The sequence below is a fragment of the Procambarus clarkii genome, chromosome 23, assembly GCF_040958095.1.
Source record: "Procambarus clarkii isolate CNS0578487 chromosome 23, FALCON_Pclarkii_2.0, whole genome shotgun sequence".
NCBI classification, from domain to species: Eukaryota; Metazoa; Arthropoda; class Malacostraca; order Decapoda; family Cambaridae; genus Procambarus; species Procambarus clarkii.
This window is the reverse complement of record NC_091172.1, coordinates 34,626,431-34,652,739: the sequence shown is the minus strand read 5'-3', so window position 1 is coordinate 34,652,739 and position 26,309 is coordinate 34,626,431. Positions and strand designations below refer to the sequence as shown.

Below are 26,309 nucleotides of genomic sequence, written 5' to 3'. Positions count from 1 at the left end.
GATACGATAGTTCATTTGATCGGTCGGTGGGTACATTCAAATGACTTGAGGAAACTATGAAGAAGCAGCCATTAGTTAGCAAGTATCGTGGACTTATTGAACTATTAGCTAAACTTAATTATACATCCATGAAAATGTTAACTAAAAATCTTAAAAAAATATATATACATTGTCTATCTGAAATATTTAATAATTTCTTAAAAAAAAATAAAGTTGAAGTTGGAAAGCCTTTTTTAAAATGACTTTCTAAATATAGAGCTCTACTCCATACATTTGCTTGTAAGAAGAAAGCTATTTCACTTTAGGAAGAAATATTAACGAGTAAAAGAGGAGGTAATTTACTGGGTATTTTACTTCCCATAGCTATAAATCTTATTTCAAGGCTATTTAATAAAGAATAATGAAAGAACTCTATCATGTTCCTCAAAAAGTTATTGATCAGCAGAAGCTTACGGCAGTATGTGGAGAGACAAGTAGTGATAACAAATCCGGTTATACATTTTTTTTTTTTTTTTTGAGATATATACAAGAGTTGTTACATTCTTGTACAGCCACTAGTACGCGTAGCGTTTCGGGCAAGTCCTTAATCCTATGGTCCCTGGAATACGATCCCCTGCCGCGAAGAATCGTGATAAACTTGAGATTAAAGTTTAGGGATTATGATTTTGCAGTCTCCTTGTTAAATTATTTTAATACAACTGGGCTTGTAAGTGGGGCAAGGAAGGGAACATCACATCTCCAGTTACTGGTCTGAATATTGCTGACGACGTTATTGGCAGAATGTGCATTTTGATATTTTTATTCCCAAGAGATAAATTGCCCATAGCCAAATTGTTTTTTTCTTTGACATCAACACCTGAAGATTTGTTTAGAAATGTAGATGCAAAAAAACAAAACAAGTGTTTCCTCCCCCATGTTTGAAGCAGCGTATGAAGGCGGGAGATGCAAGGAACATCATCCTGGATATCATATTAAGGTGAATTTAATGACTCGTGTTTTTGTTTATTTTAATCATTTACTATTAGACTACAAGATGTATAATTATGTTACATATGCAGCAAGTAACTCAGATACGGATGTATTTAAAAATAACTCTCCAAACCCTTTTGAAAATAGGTTGCATAATCAACTGCCGTTAGATTCTAATAAAGCTTTTGAAATGTGCCTGATGAATATATTCCTGCCTCCATCGTATTTTGTAGTTATGAAGAATGATAAGGAAAGTCATATTTCAGTTCAACTTCTAGTGTCTAATAATAATCTAACTGATTTGAGTACTGTGAATACATCTTTCACCTTAAAGTCAAATATTTTAGTGAGCAATAACTGTATTGAGCTAATTACTATTTTAAATAGAAAAATTTCAGGCAAATTTTCAAGAGGATCGTTAAGTTTTATAGGAAATGTAATCTATATAAATAAAATTGTAAAATGTTCGTTTGTTCAAAATCGCTAGTCTCCGAAAGTTCTTCACCGATTGCTTTGAAATTTTAACACAACGTTCCATTTGCATTTGAGCAAGTTTTTATATGCATACTATATATATGTCACGTCTGTGACAGGAAAAAAAAGCATTTAAAATAAAAACTGTGTTTTTCATTTATTTTTCAAGTGAGGGAAATCTTCTAAACATCTTTACCGATTGCTTTGAAATTTTAACACGACATTGCATTCAAATAGGCACGTGTTTTTATATATTTACTATATACATGCCTGGTCTGTGACAGGTAAAAACATGGTTTTTTTTTAACAGCGCCATCTGTTATACATAAGAACAACACAGGGCTGTAATCTCTGAAAATTCTTCACCAATTGCTTTGAAATTTTAACTCAACATTTCATTCGAATACATGAGTGTTTTTATATACCTACCATATGCCACACCTGTGACAGGTAAAAACATGTTTAAAAAAAAAAAAGCGCACCATCTGTTGCACGTAATAGCAACACATGCTATACTAAATATGTTATGATTCCATTTCACTGTTTCCGATTGTATTTATAAATTGAAATTTCATAGATTTCAATTTATTTTCATTTTGATTTAATTATTTTATGTGACATTGCAACGGGATTGAGCTGTGTTGTTTACCATGCCATTCATTTCGTGAGAATAGTTTATTTTTTATTTTTTTCATTGTTTTTCTTATATTTCAGTGATGGGAACATCAGGGGCCAGATTCAGGAAAGCATTTACGCAAACACTTATGAACCTGTACATCTTTTCTCAATCTTTGACGGCTTTGTTTCCAATTATTAAACAGTTAATGAGCTCGGAAGCACCAGGAGGCTGTTTATAACAATAACAACAGTTGAATGGGAAGTTTTCATGTTTGTAAACTGTTTAATAAATGTAACCAAAGCCGTCAAAGATTGAGGAAAGAGGTACACGTTCGTAAGTGCTTAACAGTATAGCTTCACGGCCACACAACTGTATAGCATCACGGCCACACAACATGTATAGCATCACGGCCACACAACAGTATAGCATCACGGCCACACAACAGTATAGCATCACGGCCACACAACAGTATAGCATCACGGCCACACAACAGTATAGCATCACGGCCACACAACAGTATAGCATCACGGCCACACAACAGTATAGCATCACGGCCACACAACAGTATAGCATCACGGCCACACAACAGTATAGCATCACGGCCACACAACAGTATAGCATCACAGGCCACACAACAGTATAGCATCACGGCCACACAACTGTATAGCATCACGGCCACACAACAGTATAGCATCACGGCCACACAACAGTATAGCATCACGGCCACACAACAGTATAGCATCACGGCCACACAACTGTATAGCATCACGGCCACACAACAGTATAGCATCACGGCCACACAACAGTATAGCATCACGGCCACACCACAGTATAGCATCACGGCCACACAACAGTATAGCATCACGGCCACACAACAGTATAGCATCACGGCCACACAACAGTATAGCATCACGGCCACACAACAGTATAGCATCACGGCCACACAACTGTATAGCATCACGGCCACACAACAGTATAGCATCACGGCCACACAACAGTATAGCGTCACGGCCACACAACTGTATAGCATCACGGCCACACAACTGTATAGCATCACGGCCACACAACAGTATAGCATCACAGCCACACAACTGTATAGCTTCATTCACACAACTGTAAGAACTGTAGCATAAGTAAGAACTGCATAACATCAGTCACTCAACCGTATAGCGCCAAGGCCACATAACTGCATAGCATGAGTCACACATTACTGTATAGCACGAGTCACCCAACTGTATAGCCTCACAACGTTTCATTTATCAGTTCGCTCCTCGTTATCATTACATGGCTGCCATCAAAATCGTGTCGTGATATCTAAAACTTAATGTAATATGTCAACCTGTCAGGAATAAAGTGTTCTCTAAGACCTCCCAGAAGCACTGTCAACGAAACTTTGTCGTTTAGGAACATATGGAAACCAGGGGCCAAAAATTAAATTACAACTTAAATATTATATTGTTGTTAGGCTAATGTCGCGGGAGTAGCCTAAATGCATGAAAATGCGTTTTCCAAAGCGGGTAAAGATCCCGTCTGACACTACTAGATGCCTCGAATATGTTGCCTTGTGAAGTGTGAAGGTTCTGTTAGTTCAGCTTCTCCAGCAAGCATCTTTTTATAATTTATTTATTTATTTATTTATTTATTTATAGGTTAGACACACTTCCTCCTAGCGCACTACCTCGTCGACCCAGTCATAACTCACGCCAGGACAATTTCAGCCGAATTTTATAAAAGGCAGCATTTTTTAAGACTCTCTGACTTTTACAGTGTTATTTATGGATTATTTAGAGCTAGTGATGCGTGATGGATCGTGTCGAGAAAGGATTTTACTTTGTTCTCGTGCAGTTATTTGATGTCGATGGACAAAACTTATAATAAAATTCTTGGATACTTTACAATGTCGTTTATATTGTATGAAAGGAAAAAATGTGTATATATTTTACCTGTCAGGGTGTTTGACAGCGTGTTGAAAGTGACCCATCACAGAAGGTTGCATTTATGCTGGTAATCTGTATTCACTTGTTCCAGCTACGGTATTGGAATATTTAATCTTAATATGATATATTTTTGGTTTACCCTTTGACTACGAGATATGTTGATCGTCACAGTCCGGCATACTTGACTTGCTGTGATGCCAAGGGCCAGTGAGAAAATGTTGGTCAAACATTTGGTCAAGTGAGAACATGTAACAGTTTCATCTTATTTACATACTAGGCGGGTACCTGGCGTTGTCGGGTCTGTCTGCCTGTCTCCCATCTATATATATCCATCCATCTGTCTATCTATTCATTTATCCATCCATCTATCCTATCTATTCATTTATTTTTTCCAGTATCTATTCATATATACATTTATATATCGATCTATACATCCATCCATCCATTTATGTCCTTCTATATATCCATCTATTTATTCAAATATCTATTCATATATCCATCCATCTCTCTATCCACCTGTCTATCCGTTTTTCAACCATCTACATAGTTATCTATTCATATATCCATCTGTCTATCCTTTCCATCCATATATCCATCTGTCTATGTATCTTTCCATCCATCTGTCTATTCATCTGTCTGTCACTCAAACTATCCATTTGTCCATCCAACTATAAGCCCATTCATCTATCCATCCATCTTTCCATTCATTTTTCTATCCACCCATCTGTGCATCTATCTATCCATCCATGTATTTATCCATCCACTATTCATCTGTCCATCCACTATTCATCTACTCATCTATCCACCTACCAATCCATGTATTCCTCCATCTATCGATTCATCTAAATCCATCCATCAATTCAAGTGTCTGTCATTCTATCTGCCCATCTATCCCTCCAGCCTCTCAACCTTCTATCTTTCTATCCATTTATCTGTGCATCCATCTATCCCCGGCAACACTCGTGGTGCAATTTGGGGACTCATATCCGGGAATCCAACCCAGGATTCCAGATTATGAGTCGAGAGTGAATCCCACTGCAACAGAGACCCATGTGAGCAATAACTGAAAATTATACATGAATCGTTTACATATTGATGATATAAATAGGCTTAAATTCAGAGAGAGACAAGAACTCATTGGAAGTTTATCAAAATTACACGTGAGCACCGGACGGTCCAGGAGCTGAAGCAATTCCTTTTTCATCCATTTGGCAATAGAGTTTACCATGAAATGAAGAAAAGAAACTGAATTCGAATTTGTAATCTCCAACAATTCAACAAGCAGCTTACCTATTCAAGCCAAACCTACAAGAATCTACTTGAGTTAGATGATTTAATATCAACTGTGAAGTTTCTGTAAGTGAAATATTAGTAAACAAAAACTCAGCATCCACTCTAGCTTCACTACTGAACTATGAAGTTTCAAAGCAATAATTTATGTAACAAATTGTGATGAATTCTCAATCGCATGCTTTAAGTAAAAGGTGATGTAAGTCGAACCAAAAATTTGGCCAATTTACAATTAAAATTGTCATTAGAAGAAATTATGTGAAGTTGGAAAACCTTGTTTATAAATTTGGGGAAAAAGTCTACCTACTCGGGTATGGAACCACCATATATCTTAAAAGCCTTTTTAGCTTGTCTTCAAGTATCAAAACAAGACATTCCAACATGTAATAATCGAGTTCCACATGGCTAAGAACACCAGAGCGGTGTTACAGTAAATAATCTTTATGGAAAGGAAATCTTTATGTAGAGTAAAATGTACTTTATTTAGTACATTTATACCTCAAGCCCTGTATGGTAGTGACCTTGTGGACACCCCTGCTGTAGTGACCATGTGGACACCCCTGCTGTAGTGACCATGTGGACACCCCTGCTGTAGTGACCATGTGGACACCCCTGCTGTAGTGACCATGTGGACACCCCTGCTGTAGTGACCATGTGGACACCCCTGCTGTAGTGACCATGTGGACACCCCTGCTGTAGTGACCATGTGGACACCCCTGCTGTAGTGACCATGTGGACACCCCTGCTGTAGTGACCATGTGGACACCCCTGCTGTAGTGACCATGTGGACACCCCTGCTGTAGTGACCATGTGGACACCCCTGCTGTAGTGACCATGTGGACACCCCTGCTGTAGTGACCATGTGGACACCCCTGCTGTAGTGACCATGTGGACACCCCTGCTGTAGTGACCATGTGGACACCCCTGCTGTAGTGACCATGTGGACACCCCTGCTGTAGTAACAGTTAGGTACCTCTGAGGTCCGTCCTCACTATGACCGCACATGGTGTGGTCTACAAGAGTTGGTCTTGTCATGAGGGTTCCGAGTTCGAGTCTCCGATGATCCAAGATTATCTAAACGTGTGTGTGGACACTGTGGTATAGGAATGAGACGGTTTTTCACTAACACTCTGCTTGAAGTTAGTGAAGCCTTTATTTCTCACTGTGACAAACATCTTTGGCACAGTGAGCCAAACAGTGAGTGTTTGCCAAATAGCTTTGGCTACACTCTGAAGCAAGGGAATAAATTATACAAGCAATGCAATTAAGTGATTTATTTAAGGAATCAATGATTCTTGTACCATTCATCTCATTTATTTGTTTAAATGTTATACTTAATAAATATATTATCTTGTGGATCCTTTAGACAGAAGATCCAACTGTTTAAAAAAGAGGCATTTTGAACTGGTCTAACTGGCAGTCTGGTGGTTCACTGGGTATAAGCTTTTATTAACATAATTTTAATAATAATTTTGATTTGTAGTACAATAATTTTGACTGTAGTCGTGTTATGAATGTAGTATTATGAATAATTATACATTTAGTCGTATAACTATACATGAAAATACTCATTTAGTAATATAGTTATTCATATGAATACTGACATATATTATGGACTATGAGTCTAATTATACCTAATGATACTACGTCATAATTATTTCCAAGATACAGATATACGTAATTACCAATACAAATGTACATAATAATTCAGACATTACATAACAGTATTGAGACGTGATTTGGCGTTAGGGTTGAGGCCTATCATGCTCTGGAGGGTTATTAAATCTTAGTGACCAACCAGCAAGTATCCTGGACCAGTGCAAACTCTTAGTGTATACCCACCGAGATGCGGGTCTATGTATGATAATACTGAGGTAACAGCCATAAAGGTATTTATATCAGTTCTCATACAGTGTATGAGAAGTCCAAACATTACAAACACGTCAACACGGGAATTACTAGTGTTTCAAGTCCAAACATTGCAAACACACGCAAACAAATGATACAGAAAATGGATATGCTATACTATCACGACTGGGTCCTGGTGTGATGATATACTTGTGTATATACCTGTGTTGATATATCAGTGTTTGGTATACCTGTGTTGATATACCAGTGTTTGGTATACCTGTGTTGATATACTAGTGTTGTTATTCTTGTGTATATCCGTGTTAACATGTTGTATATGCCAATGTTTATATATCAGGATATGTATATATATATGTCTTTAACTTTAAAATATAAGCTGTTAAATTGATTATATAACTGTGTTAATATACATATGTATATCCGTTTGTTGATAAATCAGTGTGTGTATATACCAGTATTGAAGTATAAACCTGTATATGTACCAGGGTTGATATAGCAGTGTATATACTTGTGTTATACCTGTGTGTGTATATACCTATGATGTGGTACCAAAGATACCATTCTTAATTAGCCTCAACACTAAGCAGGTGTTGAGGCTAATTAAAAGTGTGATATTTGTGCCAAAGATTGACCCCCGGGGGGGGGGGGGTAGAGGGGTGGACGGGTCGTCTGCGGCGGGCTTTCAACCCGTCCTCTCAACCTTAGCACGTCTCATTGTGTACGTTATGGTCTCGTACGTACTAATGACAAGTGCCTGCTTACAAATATCCATGTTTTTTTTTATATCCCAGTACGTTAGGTAAGGTTAGGTTAGGTTAGGTTAGGTTAGGTTAGGTAAGGTTAGGTTAGGTTAGGTTAGGTAAGGTTAGGTTAGGTTAGGTTAGGTTAGGTTAGGTTAGGTTAGGTTAGGTTAGGTTAGGTTAGGTAAGGTTAGGTTAGGTTAGGTTAGGTTAGGTTAGGTTAGGTCAGGTCAGGTTAGGTTAGGTCAGGTTAGGTTAGGTTAGGTTAGGTTAGGTAAGGTTAGGTTAGGTTAGGTTAGGTTAGGTTAGGTCAGGTTAGGTCAGGTTAGGTTAGGTTAGGTAAGGTTAGGTTAGGTTAGGTTAGGTTAGGTTAGGTCAGGTTAGGTTAGGTTAGGTTAGGTTAGGTTAGGTTAGGTCAGGTTAGGTCAGGTTAGGTTAGGTTAGGTTAGGTTAGGTCAGGTCAGGTTAGGTAAGGTTAGGTTAGGTAAGGTTAGGTTAGGTAAGGTTAGGTTAGGTTAGGTTAGGTTAGGTTAGGTTAGGTAAGGTAAGGTTAGGTTAGGTCAGGTTAGGTAAGGTTAGGTTAGGTAAGGTTAGGTCAGGTTAGGTTAGGTTAGGTTAGGTTAGGTTAGGTTAGGTTAGGTTAGGTAAGGTTAGGTTAGGTCAGGTTAGGTTAGGTCAGGTCAGGTTAGGTAAGGTTAGGTAAGGTTAGGTTAGGTTAGGTTAGGTTAGGTTAGGTAAGGTTAGGTTAGGTTAGGTTAGGTCAGGTTAGGTAAGGTTAGGTAAGGTTAGGTTAGGTAAGGTTAGGTCAGGTTAGGTTAGATTAGCACTTTACGTTTTGTTCGTTGGAGCAAATCGTGAGAACCAGCTGGCACTGTCAGTGGGTGCTGTAACACTGTCAGTGGGTGCTGTAACACTGTCAGTGGGTGCTGTAACACTGTCAGTGGGTGCTGTACGGATAACAGAAGACTACAACGCTCAGGGCGCTGGGAGTTTTTAGCGGTAGTTGTCAGAGTTTCACAGCTGGGAGATGTCAGGGTAGCAGGAGGCCGCAATACGCTGGCTTTTACCAGCGTTCCACTGGATGCTGTACATGAAGTGGTGGGAGGAGCAGGTGATCTTGTCGGTGTCCACTGTGGCCGGGGAGGTTTGGTTCACTGATATAACTGACGTGTTTATAAGTACCGCGCACCAGGCCTTCTGCATCCACCCTGTAGACATGGGAGGATTTTATTTCACAACCCGGGCACAGATCAGTGCTCCATCTGCATCCTTCAACATCATCACCACCGTCCCTGCCCTTCACCACCTTCCCTACCCGTCACTACTTTCTCTACCCTTCACTACCTTCCCTACCCTTCACCACCTTCCCTACCCTTCACCACCTTCCCTACCCTTCACCACCTTCCCTACCCTTCACCACCTTCCCTATCCTTCACCACCTTCTCTACCCTTCACTACCTTCCCTACCCTTCACCACCTTCCCTACCCTTAACCACCTTCCCTACCCTTCACCACCTTTAACCATCGCTACTCTTCACCTCTGTAACTATGGAGAAACATACTACAATGCCATAATGCTTGATAGAAGGTGAAGGAAAGACCTAATATATGTGTATATATATATTAAGAAGCAAATTTTCTCAAGGTGATGTATACAATGTTCTGCCACAAGAATGTATACTGTACCTTAAGAAAAGATGTAGGTTACATCCAAAATTTTGTATTTTAATACCCATACACATATGTTGGGTCTTTTCTTCACCTTCACTGTAACTATCTTCTACATTCACTGTCTTCGTCAATAAACAAACTACATAAGAAACTAACATATAATTATATTGAAAATAATATGATCAATCTTAGAGAAGAGAGATTCTGGGACCAGATTCACGAAAGAACTTACGAACCTGTACATCTTTTCTCAATCTTTGGCGGCTTTGTTTACAATTATTAAACAGTTAATGAGCTCCGAAGCACCAGGAGGCTGTTTATAACAATAACAACAGTTGATTGGCAAGTTTTCATGCTTGTAAACTGTTTAATAAATGTAACCAAAGCCGTCAAAGATTGAGGAAAGATGTACACGTTCGTAAGTGCTTGCGTAAATGCTTTCGTGAATCTGGCCCCTGGTATTTAGTGAGAGTAACATAATATTAGGCTTGGAATTTTAACCAATTATGTGCCATCGTTCCCCTCTTAAAATAGGACCAGAGGGAATGATCCCCCAACCAGCCTATGTCGGCCGCGTACCCTAGAAACTTCAACCTGTAAAGTTGTGTGAGTCTAGCCCCAAGTGTCTGACCACCCAATCTCTAACAGACAGACAGTAGGCAGGGAATAAAGAGCTATGCCCTCACTTCCCCGTAATGAGTGATAGGTAAGTACAGAGAGCTATAGCGGGCTGGGCATAACTTGAGCTCTTGGTGGCTTGACAGCTAAGAAGTTGTACCACATTTACCCGGATTCCGTTTTCTTCCCAACCTTCCCACTAAGTGTAAGAGAGAGGCGATGTAGGTCGGTGGATCCAGCCCCCCCCCCCCCCCTTCACACAAAACCTGGGCCCCTCAGCAAATCCTAAAAACACATTAAATTTTAATGAATGTTTCGTACATAGATGTTACTTAAAAGATTTGATAAATATTATCAAAGTGGCCCATCCCCCTAAAATGAAAGTACTTATAGTAACTATGTGGTCCAGAGTACTTATAGTAACTATGTGGTCGAGAGTACTTATAGTAACTATGTGGTCGAGAGTACTTATAGTAACTATGTGGTCCAGAGTACTTATAGTAACTATGTGGTCGAGAGTACTTATAGTAACTATGTGGTCCAGAATACTTATAGTAACTATGTGGTCCAGAGTACTTATAGTAACTATGTGGTCCAGAGTACTTATAGTAACTATGTGGTCCAGAGTACTTATAGTAACTATGTGGTCCAGAATACTTATAGTAACTATGTGGTCCAGAGTACTTATAGTAACTATGTGGTCCAGAGTACTTATAGTAACTATGTGGTCCAGAGTACTTATAGTAACTATGTGGTCCAGAGTACTTATAGTAACTATGTGGTCCAGAATACTTATAGTAACTATGTGGTCCAGAGTACTTATAGTAACTATGTGGTCCAGAGTACTTATAGTAACTATGTGGTCCAGAGTACTTATAGTAACTATGTGGTCCAGAGTACTTATAGTAACTATGTGGTCCAGAGTACTTATAGTAACTATGTGGTCCAGAATACTTATAGTAACTATGTGGTCCAGAGTACTTATAGTAACTATGTGGTCCAGAATACTTATAGTAACTATGTGGTCCAGAGTACTTATAGTAACTATGTGGTCCAGAATACTTATAGTAACTATGTGGTCCAGAATACTTATAGTAACTATGTGGTCCAGAGTACTTATAGTAACTATGTGGCCGAGAGTACAAATACGTCGTGATCGACCACCTGAAAGTTGACGTTCGTAGTATTGCATTTGGACAAACTGCAAAATGTTTTATTTATATTGCAATTATGACCGAACCTGACCATCCCAGGTGTGATAATTATGGGATTATTTCCACTATAACGCTGTGTCCAGCCTGGGAACTCCCTCTACACCCCCACGGACATCAAGCACGATAATGTTCCTGGGGTAGGTTCTTTGTAAGCAGGTCAGGCTAAGGACCCGTAGGTTCTTTGTAAGCAGGTCAGGCTAAGGACCCGTAGGCTCTTTGTAAGCAGGTCAGGCTAAGGACCCGTAGGCTCTTTGTAAGCAGGTCAGGCTAAGGACCCGTAGGCTCTTTGTAAGCAGGTCAGGGTAAGGACCCGTAGCTTTTTTTGTTTTTCAGTTCTTCACTGAAAACATTCGAGAATATGCAGACACTGCTAGACAAAGAAATTGAAATGCAATTATTATCACAAATCTAATAAGGATCGCGTCTCCATTAATTACATTTGTTTCCCCCCAACCTTCCCCAGTTGTGGGGTTCCCATAGATTTTACAGTAACCGTCTTACCTGACTTTTGGAAACCGACTATGATCCCATTTGGACAGGTTTCTAAGTCGTTGCTGAAGACAGACGTTTGGATGAGTAACGCTGTTATCATGATACTGGTGGAGGTCGAGTCCACCCCGGTTATGGTGCCACTGTTGGTCACGTCGATCCTGTTGATCCCGCACAGGCCGAGAGTTGAGCAGTAGATGCCTGCAGGGGTTGAGCTGATGGTCGTTGTCGTTGTGGTGGTAACAACGCCTGCTGAGGTTGTGGTCGTCTCTGAGGTGATGGAGGCGGTGCTTGTGGCCGCAGAATTTGACTGCAGGGTACTAATGCTATTGCTGCTGGGGGTGGGTGCAACGCCGCTGTTGTTGGTCAGGGCGGTGGTGGTGCCACTGTTGTTGTTGGTCAGGGCGGTGGTGGTGCCACTGCTGTTGTTGGACTGGGCGGTGGTGGTACCACTGCTGTTGTTGGTCAGGGTGGTGGTAGTGGTGGTGGTGGTACCACTGCTGTTGTTGGGCATGGTGGTGAGAGTGGTTAAACTGCCGCTGATGGTGGGAATGGCGGTGCTGGTGCTGGAAGGTACTGAAAGAGACGGACAAACATTGATTTTCAGTGACTTGAGATAGTTTTAGACTGTGAGACAAGGACGGAGAGGAGAATTAAGACACCGTGAGAGAAAAAGACATTTTGATTAGTTTTGTGTATGTTATTCTCGGGATAAAGGGATTATAACACAATTACTGGCTTCTAGATATTCCTGTGGTTCTGCTGTGTAGATAGTCAGTGATGAGGACAGTGTATAGTAGAGTCACAGTGATGACTGTGTGTAGTGAAGATGGTTACAGTGATGATGACTGTGTGTAGTGAAGATGGTTACAGTGATGATGACTGTGTGTAGTGAAGATGGTTACAGTGATGATGACTGTGTGTAGTGAAGATGGTTACAGTGATGATGACTGTGTAGTGAAGATGGTTACAGTGATGATGACTGTAGTTAAGATGGTCACAGTGATATATCATATATATATATATATATATATATATATATATATATATATATATATATATATATATATATATATATATATATATATATATATATATATATATATGATATATATATATATATGATATATATATATATATATATATATATATATATATATATGATATATATATATATATATATATATATATATATATATATATATATATATATATATATATATATATATATATATATATATATATATTTAATGATTCTAACACGAATCTTCTCAATATTTCTTACGTTTTTCTTCGTTGTCGGGGTAGTTGAAAAATTAACTCTCCAAAGTTCATTTTCACTTTTTTATTTACAGTCTGACACCAAGAAGCATTTCGTAAGAACACTTCTCACATTTTCAAAGACATTTTATACTTACTCAGATTGTGCTTATATTTGTTTCAGGGTGAGGTGATGGGATAAAAATGTTTTGGGGTGAGTTGACAGGAAACAAAAGACAAAACACGAAACAATGTATATTAATTGGATATATAAAATAGACATATAACCATGGATATACATTCTATCCTCTTGCTTCTGTACTGGTTCGGGGTCTTGAAGTGGGTAGAATGTAATTATGTGTTAATTGGCTGTTGATTGCTTTTTTTATGAGTAGAGCCTTGCTGATGTCAGCCTCCTGTTATCGATGTATCCGTCGATAATTTCTTTGTTGCTTGTTTGGATTTCTCTGGTGATGGTCTGGTTGTGTGTGGAGATTATATCCGCCTTGATTGGTCCCTGTTGTTTATTTGTTAATCGCCTAGAAAGAGATGTTGTTGTCTTGCCTATATACCGAGATCTTTGGAACTGACAGTCCCCAAGTGGGCATGTGAAGGCATAGACGACGTTGGTTTCCTTCAAGGCGTTCTGTTTGGTGTCTTGAGAGTTCTTCATGAGTAGGTTGGCCGTTTTCTTGTTTTTGTAGTAGATTGTTAATTGTATCTTCTGATTTGTGTCTGTGGGGGATAACGTTCCTATTAATAATATCTTTCAGGACACTTTCCTCCGTTTTGTGAGCCGTTGAACAGACGTTCCTATAAAACAGTCTAATAGGAGGTACAAGTGTTGTGTTAGATGACTCTTCAGAAGTTGCATAGCGTTTCACGTTTCTTCTGATGACGTCTTCAACATAACTGTTAGAGAAGCCATTGTTGACTGGGACCTGCCTTACCCTACAGAGTTCTTCGTCGACCTGCTTCCAACCATAGCTGTGAGTGAGAGCTCGGTCGATGTAAGCATTGACAACACTCCTCTTGTACCTGTCTTGGCAGTCACTGTTGGCATTAAAGCACATTCCTATGTTCGCTTCCTTAGTGTAGACTGCAGTGTGGAAGCCTCCATTCCTCTCCATGACTGTTACAACTAGAAAGGGCAGCTTCCCATCACTCTCCATCTGGTAAGTGAAACTTAACATCGAATTTTGCTTGAATGCCCTTCAGCTGCTGTAGACGTCTGACATCACGTACCTGCATAAAAATGTCATCAACGTAACTGCAGTATATGGCAGGTTTCAAGTCCATGTCAACTAAGACCCTCTGCTCTATGGTACCCAAGTAGAAGTTTGCAAACAGGACAACTAGGGGAGAACCCATGGCGACCCCATCTACTTGTTTATACATGTGCCCATCGGGACTCATGAAGGGTGCCTCTTTAGTGCAGGCTTCGAGTAACTTTCTCAGCACACATTCTGGTATGTCAAGAGGGGTACAAGCTGGATCATGATACACTCTGTCCATCATTATCCTGATTGTTTCATCCGCAGGCACGTTCGTAAACAGCGACTCCACATCCAAAGAGGCTCTTATCCCTGTGGCCCGTGCTCCCCTCATTAAGTCAACGAATTATTTTGGAGACCTCAGGCTAAAAGCATAGGGCACATAAGGAGTCAGCAAGCAGTTGAGTCGCTTAGCTAGTCTGTATGTGGGTGTGGGTATCTGGCTGATGATTGGCCGAAATGGGTTTCCAGGCTTGTGGGTCTTGACATTACCGTATACATAACCAGGTTTGTATTCCTCGATAACCTTTGGCAGGTGGAGTCCGGATTTCTTGGCGTTCACAGTTTTAATCAATCTCTCATGACACTTCGGCACAGAAGGTCAGGTCACTCATGACACCATAACAAGGTGTAGTGCTCTGGTGTCAGGGAACTTACCTTGGGCATAGCAGGCGAAGTTGGTTGAGAGGTCAGGAGAGGTCAGGGTGTGGAGAAGCTCACAAGTGACCCCGGATTGACCCGTGACCTCGCTGTTCGTGCTCGTCTGGAACCCTGTACACGTCTCACCTGCAGTGGTCAGAGTGAGGCAGGTGGGTGTCAGTGGGAGACGTGTGGGTGTTGTGTGGGGCAGATTTTTATTTATGTTGGGCAGGTGGGTATTTGTGTGGAGGAAGGTGGGTATCCGAAAATGTTGCATCAACACCGTCCACATCTATCACACGTTATATATGTATACGTATGTATATGTATACATACGTATACGTATGTATACATATACATACGTATACGTATGTATACATATACATACGTATACATATACGTATGTATATGTATGCATGAGTATGTGTACATGTATATATATAGCATTAATAATTTTGTAACTAGCGTCAAAAGATTGTTATTTGCTTAGATAAACGAAGTAGAGGGTTCAGTTCCTGAACCAATTTTGTGTCTCTGTAATCCTTTACACCATCGCCCACGGGATGGGTATGGGGTGCATAATAAGGAAAGAAATTGAATTGAACATTATATATCTTCTTGTGTATACATATTATAAATTTTAAAAATTAAATGCCATTAATTATACATCAATAAATTATAGATCAACAACTGGTATCATCTCTACGTGATAGCAACAAAAATTCACAACAAAATATATTATGTGCAGCGTATGATGAATATCTATCTCACTAGACATATTCAAAATGTAGCAGCTAAAAGTACTAGAAAGCTTGCTAGTTAGGTGATGGGTCGCGTTAACTGGTTGGTATTAGGTATACAACTATTTAAAACTCATAAATTAGTTATCATAGGGAATCTACAAACTATTTTTTATTTTTTTATTGACTGTCTTAATGATGGTTTTCGGACAACAAGACCTGGCCATCAATCTTATGAAGCAAACTTAGTTCTCTTGACTCATTCTCTTAGCTCCAGTCTCCAGCACAGAGCAAGAAATGGGGATGGTTTTATGTTGATGGGTTGAGGGTCCTATCAGCATCCAAAGGGTTATTAAAGCCACCAAATTTGTTTACTGGCCAGAAAGTATACTTTGTTTTGAACATATTGCAGGACCAATGTAACTTAAATGTGTATATACCAAGAAGAGGTGTACACTTGTCAGTGAAGGAGTTTCCTGTTATCAAAGTCCAAATAATGTATAACATTATGTGGACTACATATAACCTCACAGCGTCTCTACAAGTTCCTCCTACAAGAATTAAACAACCAAACAAGCATGGCAACAAGTGACTACCACATCAACCATTCCTTTACAGCCACATGAAATTGTATGCGATTTTGTATAAAAAAAAAGTTTTTTTGTATACAACATTGAAGTACTTACTCTTGCCGCAGTGGAGGGCGCAGGAGACCTCTGTGGGTGTGGTGAGGGCGTGGTAAGGCTCCCCACACCGCCCACTACCCACTGTCTGGTACACCTGCACGGCTCCCATCACGCCCACCCCCACCCACACCACCAGCACGCCCACGTAACTAACGTGCATCATCTACCTGTCGGGGTAATTAGTGAGAGCAGCCGGGACTCGCGTTAAGCATCACATGACAGTGAAGCAACATAGACATCCAAAAAGTTAGCAATAAGTATATAAAATATAATTCAAGATCATTAAATATATTTCTCAAAAAATTTCTTAATTTGCTTCCCAGACACCGAGGTGGTGGACGGGTAGAATTATACTGGCTGGCGAATAGGGTTTTGTCGTGTACCAAGTTCTAAATTATAATATATTCAGAGTATATACCTATACTATCCTGAGTAGTGGGAATAATTTGGTGTTGGCCTTAAGGCCTATTAACCTCTGTAGGGTTACTAAGGACACCACAATATTTTATTGTTTTGTGTGTGTATATATATATATATATATATATATATATATATATATATATATATATATATATATATATATATATATATATACATATATATATATATATATATATATATATACATATATATATATATATATATATATATATATTTATTTATTTATTTATTACCCGTTAATAGCCGCAAGTTACCGAGTAGTAACGTGGTGTACGCAGGCCGGGCGCCAGCGGCCGTTTAAAGCCACACCCACCCACCCCTGGGTATTTATACCTCGCGTGACGTCACAGTTAGGCTCCGCCCACGACGTCGACAATTCAATGTCTTTCTTATGCACCCCATACCCATCCCGCGGGCGGTGGAGGAAAGGGTTACAGAGGCACATAATGGGTTCAGGAACTGTACCCCAGAGGTCGTTTACTGACAGTTCTGCAATGAGTCTTATGATGCTAGTTACACAATGTGTTAATATTACCTACACATATTCATATATATATACATACATGTATACTCACACACATACATATATGTATGCAAATAAATACACAAGTACATGTACATATCAATGGTATTTTTATATCACAAGTGATTCAACAAGAGGCTCACAACAGTCACTACACAAGGCACTTTACATCTATGGTGAGTCACACTGTTACTAGTCTTGCTGCACACCCACCCAACTGGGCGGCAGCTTTACAGTCATGTGCTCCACACCCACCCAACTGGGCGGCAGCTTTACAGTCATGTGCTCCACACCCACCCTGGGCGGCAGCTTTACAGTCATGTGCTCCACACCCACCCAACTGGGCGGCAGCTTTACAGTCATGTGCTCCACACCCACCCAACTGGGCGGCAGCTTTACAGTCATGTGCTCCACACCCACCCAACTGGGCGTCAGCTTTACAGTCATGTGCTCCACACCCACCCAACTGGGCGGCAGCTTTACAGTCATGTGCTCTACACCCACCCAACTGGGCGGCAGCTTTACAGTCATGTGCTCCACACCCACCCAACTGGGCGGCAGCTTTACAGTCATGTACAGGCTGTACCTACAATAAGCAAATTTGAGATACTTCGCTAAGATTCCTGGCAGCAGTACATCATTATGAATGAAGTACTTACACAGGTCTTGGACACCATTGATGGTGTTATCTCTGAATTCCGCGATTTTTTCACATTAATCGCAAAGACGAAAAGTATGCGAATAGTTCTGCTGATAGTTTACATGTAGTCAAGTCTACATCAGCAGATGTTACAAACTCCCAGAGGTACTTGTAGCCGAGCCTAAGCCTAGCAGTGGTAACATCTAGAAGTCTGCTAACCTTATTGGATGACCCATAGACGTGCGGGTCCCCCCTGGATAATAGAATGATGATACACGGAAGAATTGGTGTCAGTTTCACTTTGCCTCAAGTCTAGTAGATTTTGTTGATGTTCCCGGAATGTTACTGCCCTCAGACTACTCAAAGGCAGTCCAAGATGGTAATCAATTCCCTCTTTATGAGCAGAAGTCCTGGCTCTCTGATGTGTCTTAAGAATGTTCAAAGTGAAATGACATCATGATCGTATTCATTAATTTTCATGTTCATAGTGATGTATTCACGTTTTTCTCGCTGTTGGGTATAGAAAACCTGTATATAGGCTTATCCTTTCCCAGGATTCACCTAAAAACAGTTTCCTAACTCTCGGGTGCTTATTTTATTGCTACGTCAACATCAAGTAAAAGTAGATATGGCCAACCGCTTCTGCCCCTTGGTCGAGAACGAAGACCACTGTACTACTGAACCGATTTTATTAGGACATTTAATATTAGGCCTATTTATGGACGATCCACGTTCAGCTGTTCACTGCCCACAACAGAGACATCACCCTGAACAACTGGATCACAACAGAGACATCACCCTGAACAACGGATCACAACAGAGACATCACCCTGAACAACGGATCACAACAGAGACATCACCCTGAACAATGGATCACAACAGAGACATCACCCTGAACAACGGATCACAACAGAGACATCACCCTGAACAATGGATCACAACAGAGACATCACCCTGAACAACGGATCACAACAGAGACATCACCCTGAACAATGGATCACAACAGAGACATCACCCTGAACAACGGATCACAACAGAGACATCACCCTGAACAACGGATCACAACAGAGACATCACCCTGAACAACTGATCACAACAGACATCACCCTGAACAACGGATCACAACAGAGACATCACCCTGAACAACGGATCACAACAGAGACATCACCCTGAACAACGGATCACAACAGAGACATCACCCTGAACAGCGGATCACAACAGAAACATCACCCTGAACAACGGATCACAACAGAGACATCACGGGGGAGCCTACACAAGTCGCCCCGGGGCTCAGTGTCAACAAAGATTAACAAAACTCAGCAGTAATGACCCGGAGGTCAACAGAGGACAGGCAGGAAATCGCATTTTAGGGCGCCAATTACCCTTGAAGCCTGAGTGATTGATTGGTGACTCCATGTGTTGGTGGTGTGGGTATACCTGGTGAGGTTGGTGTGTGTGGGTGTACCTGGTGAGGTTGGTGGTGTGGGTGTACCTGGTGAGGTTGGTGTGTGTGGGTGTACCTGGTGAGGTTGGTGTGTGTGGGTATACCTGGTGAGGTTGGTGTGTGTGGGTGTACCTGGTGAGGTTGGTGGTGTGGGTGTACCTGGTGAGGTTGGTGTGTGTGGGTGTACCTGGTGAGGTTGGTGTGTGTGGGTGTACCTGGTGAGGTTGGTGTGTGTGGGTATACCTGGTGAGGTTGGTGTGTGTGGGTGTACCTGGTGAGGTTGGTGGTGTGGGTGTACCTGGTGAGGTTGGTGTGTGTGGGTGTACCTGGTGAGGTTGGTGTGTGTGGGTGTACCTGGTGAGGTTGGTGTGTGTGGGTGTACCTGGTGAGGTTGGTGTGTGTGGGTATACCTGGTGAGGTTGGTGTGTGTGGGTGTACCTGGTGAGGTTGGTGGTGTGGGTGTACCTGGTGAGGTTGGTGTGTGTGGGTGTACCTGGTGAGGTTGGTGTGTGTGGGTGTACCTGGTGAGGTTGGTGTGTGTGGGTGTACCTGGTGAGGTTGGTGGTGTGGGTGTACCTGGTGAGGTTGGTGTGTGTGGGTGTACCTGGTGAGGTTGGTGTGTGTGGGTGTACCTGGTGAGGTTGGTGTGTGTGGGTGTACCTGGTGAGGTTGGTGTGTGTGGGTGTACCTGGTGAGGTTGGTGTGTGTGGGTGTACCTGGTGAGGTTGGTGTGTGTGGGTGTACCTGGTGAGGTTGGTGTGTGTGGGTGTACCTGGTGAGGTTGGTGTGTGTGGGTGTACCTGGTGAGGTTGGTGGTGTGGGTGTACCTGGTGAGGTTGGTGGTGTGGGTATACCTGGTGAGGTTGGTGGTGTGGGTATACCTGGTGAGGTTGGTGGTGTGGGTGTACCTGGTGAGGTTGGTGGTGTAGGTGTACCTGGTGAGGTTGGTGGTGTGGGTATGCCTGGTGAGGTTGGTGGTGTGGGTGTACCTGGTGAGGTTGGTGGTGTGGGTATACCTGGTGAGGTTGGTGGTGTGGGTGTACCTGGTGAGGTTGGTGGTGTGGGTGTACCTGGTGAGGTTGGTGGTGTGGGTGTACCTGGTGAGGTTGGTGGTGTGGGTATACCTGGTGAGGTTGGTGGTGTGGGTGTACCTGGTGAGGTTGGTGGTGTGGGTATACCTGGTGAGGTTGGTGGTGTGGGTATACCTGGTGAGGTTGGTGGTGTGGGTGTACCTGGTGAGGTTGGTGGTGTGGGTATACCTGGTGAAGTTGGTGGTGTGGGTATACCTGGTGAGGTTGGTGGTGTGGGTGTACCTGGTGAGGTTGGTGGTGTAGGTGTACCTGGTGAGGTTGGTGGTGTGGGTATACCTGGTGAGGTTGGTGGTGTAGGTGTACCTGGTGAGGTTGGTGTGTGTGGGTGTACCTGGTGAGGTTGGTGGTGTGGGTGTACCTGGTGAGGTTGGTGGTTTTAAATCTAAATTTAAATTTTGTCCTGAGGGGAGTTTACTGGGCAGCGTCACTCATCCTGTGAGTGGACACACCGCCATAGTGACAGTATTGGGCAGCGCCACTCATCCTGTGAGTGGACACACCGCCATAGTGACAGTATTGGGCAGCGTCACTCATCCTGTGAGTGGACACACTGCCATAGTGACAGTATTGGGCAGCGCCACTCATCCTGTGAGTGGACACACCGCCATAGTGACAGTATTGGGCAGCGCCACTCATCCTGTGAGTGGACACACCACCATAGTGACAGTATTGGGCAGCGCCACTCATCCTGTGAGTGGACACACCGCCATAGTGACAGTATTGGGCAGCGCCACTCATCCTGTGAGTGGACACACCGCCATAGTGACAGTATTGGGCAGCGCCACTCATCCTGTGAGTGGACACACCACCATAGTGACAGTATTGGGCAGCGCCACTCATCCTGTGAGTGGACACACCGCCATAGTGACAGTATTGGGCAGCGCCACTCATCCTGTGAGTGGACACACCGCCATACTGACAGTATTGGGCAGCGCCACTCATCCTGTGAGTGGACACACCGCCATAGTGACAGTATTGGGCAGCGCCACTCATCCTGTGAGTGGACACACCTGCCATAGTGACAGTATTGGGCAGCGCCACTCATCCTGTGAGTGGACACACCGCCATAGTGACAGTATTGGGCAGCGCCACTCATCCTGTGAGTGGACACACCGCCATAGTGACAGTATTGGGCAGCGCCACTCATCCTGTGAGCGGACACACCGCCATAGTGACAGTATTGGGCAGCGCCACTCATCCTGTGAGTGGACACACCACCATAGTGACAGTATTGGGCAGCGCCACTCATCCTGTGAGTGGACACACCGCCATAGTGACAGTATTGGGCAGCGCCACTCATCCTGTGAGTGGACACACCACCATAGTGACAGTATTGGGCAGCGCCACTCATCCTGTGAGCGGACACACCGCCAATTTTTACACTGTAGATGACTCAGCAGTTTTATTTTAATTTATATTGTCTTTTTTATCACTGTGAGATTAGCACAACACCTGCCAGGATAATACTGCTCAATTCCAGATCACGTCACACTGTATACTGCCAGGTGTTTAAGGAAACGTGCCCAAGCGTCTCTGTTCTGCCCACGAATCGAACTTAGGGTCAAATTGGGTATGAGAAACTGTGCTAACCTTGTCTTTGTCCCGCTTGCGTAACAGAAGCTCTTGATAAATTTCAGAGGCTCTAGGTTAAGCTTAGATCAAAGCTCTGATGACGCTTATAAAAGGCTTCGGCCAAGCTTAACTTGGCCTCTGGCAAGTCTGAGGAATGTTTCTGACCAAGTCTGAGAATGTTTCTGGCCAAGTCTGAGAATGTTTCTGGCCAAGTCTGAGAATGTTTCTGACCAAGTCTGAGAATGTTTCTGGCCAAGTCTGAGAATGTTTCTGGCCAAGTCTGAGAATGTTTCTGACCAAGTCTGAGAATGTTTCTGGCCAAGTCTGAGAATGTCTCTGGCCAAGTCTGAGAATGTTTCTGGCCAAGTCTGAGAATGTCTCTGGCCAAGTCTGAGAATGTTTCTGGCCAAGTCTGAGAATGTTTCTGACCAAGTCTGAGAATGTTTCTGGCCAAGTCTGAGAATGTCTCTGGCCAAGTCTGAGAATGTCTCTGGCCAAGTCTGAGAATGTTTCTGGCCAAGTCTGAGAATGTTTCTGACCAAGTCTGAGAATGTTTCTGGCCAAGTCTGAGAATGTCTCTGGCCAAGTCTGAGAATGTCTCTGGCCAAGTCTGAGAATGTTTCTGGCCAAGTCTGAGAATGTCTCTGGCCAAGTCTGAGAATGTCTCTGGCCAAGTCTGAGAATGTCTCTGGCCAAGTCTGAGAATGTCTCTGGCCAAGTCTGAGAATGTCTCTGGCCAAGTCTGAGAATGTCTCTGGCCAAGTCTGAGAATGTCTCTGGCCAAGTCTGAGAATGTTTCTGGCCAAGTCTGAGAATGTCTCTGGCCAAGTCTGAGAATGTCTCTGGCCAAGTCTGAGAATGTCTCTGGCCAAGTCTGAGAATGTCTCTGGCCAAGTCTGAGAATGTTTCTGGCCAAGTCTGAGAATGTCTCTGACCAAGTCTGAGAATGTTTCTGGCCAAGTCTGAGAATGTCTCTGGCCAAGTCTGAGAATGTTTCTGGCCAAGTCTGAGAATGTTTCTGGCCAAGTCTGAGAATGTTTCTGGCCAAGTCTGAGAATGTTTCTGGCCAAGTCTGAGAATGTTTCAGGCCAAGTCTGAGAATGTTTCTGGCCAAGTCTGAGAATGTTTCTGGCCAAGTCTGAGAATGTTTCAGGCCAAGTCTGAGAATGTTTCTGGCCAAGTCTGAGAATGTTTCTGGCCAAGTCTGAGAATGTCTCTGGCCAAGTCTGAGAATGTCTGTGGCCAAGTCTGAGAATGTCTGTGGCCAAGTCTGAGAATGTCTGTGGCCAAGTCTGAGAATGTCTGTGACCAAGTCTGAGAATGTCTGTGGCCAAGTCTAAGAATGTCTCTGGCCAATCTTGAGACACGTGTAAAACAATACACACACACACGCGCGTGCGCGGTTGGGAGTCCGGTTACTAACCTGGAGAAACCGGTTGTGTGACCATGTGACAGGTAACTGGCAGGTTTCCAGTCATCTCCGGATTTTCCCGGTTGTTTGACAGTCATGGCAATTATGGCAGTCTTGGCTCTCTCTGTTTAACATTACGTCGTTTAATATGTCAGAATATACGTATCTTGTTTACTATGTGTGTGGGGGGGGGGAAGGGGTGGGGGGGGGTATGAGAGCTGCCCAGACCTCCATCTCTCGCTTGCAACTGCACCAATCATCCCCCAGCTCACCTCACTCCCCCATAGCAGCACCAATCATCCCCCAGCTCACCTCACTCCCCCATAACAGCACCAATCATCCCCCAGCTCACCTCACTCCCCCATAGCAGCACCAATCATCCCCCAGCTCACCTCACTCCCCCATAACAGCACCAATCATCCCCCAGCTCACCTCACTCCCCCATAACAGCACCAATCATCCCCCAGCTCACCTCACTCCCCCATAACAGCACCAATCATCCCCCAGCTCACCTCACTCCCCCATAACAGCACCAATCATCCCCCAGCTCACCTCACTCCCCCATAACAGCACCAATCATCCCCCAGCTCACCTCTCTCCCCCATACCAGCACCAATCATCCCCCAGCTCACCTCACTCCCCTACAACAGCAGCACCAGGCGTCCCTCCTCACGCTGAACACCAAGAGAGTGTTTACTTCCAATTCCTCCCGCTGTTTACCTTACTTTACGACAAGCAAAACAAACTATAAGTGTTACCTTGTTTATATTAGTGTTGAAACACAAATACACTAGACACACGCTGCTGCCACCACAGGAGCACATCAGTAATAAGACCATAGGAGCCAACATCACTAGTTACCAACCACAACCCTGGCTCTAGGCCTATATTTGCCTCCAGCTCGTGATTAAAGCTGCTCAAATTTGTTTAGGACGCCATCGTCAAAATATACTTGAGTGAACAACTCATTTATTGTGTAGAAGTTTGTTGTCAGTGACCTACAGTAGAGCACAGGAGGATGGCCAGATTCTGTGCTGATTGTGATATTACACGACTCATTATTTAATATGACTACAGTACTTGCAAAACGTATCACATTAATTATTCAGAATTATAGATTATTTTATTAGATTGTTGTGTTTTAGCTCCTGGGACATGTTCTTGGGTTTGCGTTGTGAAGCTTCTGCTCCTGGGTCTCCTCCACACACTACAGTCTGGTAAGCGTGGTGGTGATAGGTGACCTCATGGGCCCAGGAGGATCTTAGGGAACACTGAGACACGACACTTAGAGACACGACACTTAGAGACACGACACTTAGAGACACGACACTTAGAGACACTAGACTTAGAGGAAATGTGAGTATGTGAGTGAAAGTTTTGCCAGTGCAAACTGTGGTGTTTTGTGGCTCACAATGTTGGCCAGTACACAGCACACCTGGTAAAGTATCCATCACGGCGAGAGGATGAGAGGCTACACCCGGGAGTCAAGACTGGCCAATATAGAGCTGAAGCTTGACCTCAGGACCCGTAGGGAGATAACAGGATAAACATCCTCTGGATGAGCCTTGGAGCTGAAGCACGACCATGACACACAGACCTCTGATATACGAAGCAGATGCTGGATAGATTTAGTTATCAATGTGGATGTTGCAAAGCAAGCACACAGTGTTTCTAGCAATGCTGCTACCGTGGCTGCAACACTTCACAAAGAGTTTTGCTTCAGCTCGAGTGAGAACAAATGCCCCTGAGCATAACACTTTACTAACAGTCTGATGAAACATTCAGTATTTGCGTCCCCCCTGTAGGCAGGTGGACCTCGTCCCGATCCATCGGGACACCTGTACCACGACATGTCTTCTTCCTCTCCTGGGAGTATCTCCTCTCATTATCCTCTACATCTCTTATTACTCCTTCTCCTCCTCCTTCTCTTCTTCTAGCTCTTCCACCTCCTCCTCCTCCTCCTCGTGGTGTTAACTTACAATTATGGTGCTCTCAAGCTCGTGGGTGCCATCGTAAGGTCGGTTGTAATCTTAACTACGTAAGTCGTGATGGGATTCAACTGTTGTCACATACTTAATGTAACAAATTTAAATAAGGAAGAAATATAGAGAATAAGGTAACAAAGTTTTAGAACGTTCAGATTCCTTTTAAAGAGTTGTGATGCTCTCATGAGCATCAAGGTCATGTGAGAGTGGGACTAAGTGACAGCTGTGAGTGCTTGAAATGTATACATAACTCACAGGCTGAGAAATATGTAATACCAACACAACACACATGTTGCCAGCCAAGTTGTAACTGGATCCTATCCTCTCTCCACTTAAACAACTGCCCCTGGCCTCCAGCACTCTTCAACACCCGCCACCACCACCACCACCACCACACACCGTCTCCAGCACTCTTCAACACCCACCACCACCATCACCACCACCACCACCACACCGTCTCCAGCACTCTTCAACACCCGCCTCCACCATCACCACCACCACCACACCGTCTCCAGCACTCTTCAACACCCGCCTCCACCACCACCACCTCCACCACCACACCGTCTACAGCACTCTTCAACACCTGCCTCCACCACACACAGTCTCCAGCACTGTTCAACACCTGCCTCCACCACACACAGTCTCCAGCACTCTTCAACACCTGCCTCCACCACACACACAGTCTCCAGCACTGTTCAACACCTGCCTCCACC

General features: G+C 43.0%; 1 protein-coding gene across 1 annotated transcript; it reads right to left on the bottom strand.

Moving 5' to 3' along the window:
- Positions 1–8,656: 8,656 nt before the first annotated feature.
- On the bottom strand, positions 8,657–16,598 carry LOC123763906 (uncharacterized). Its single transcript, XM_069329783.1, has 4 exons — positions 16,490–16,598; positions 15,082–15,210; positions 11,903–12,466; positions 8,657–9,106 (listed from the first exon to the last, which is right to left on the bottom strand). The coding sequence occupies exons 1-4, from the start codon at positions 16,596–16,598 to the stop codon at positions 8,913–8,915; spliced, it is 996 nt and encodes a 331-aa protein (XP_069185884.1). The 3' UTR covers positions 8,657–8,912.
- Positions 16,599–26,309: the final 9,711 nt, after the last annotated feature.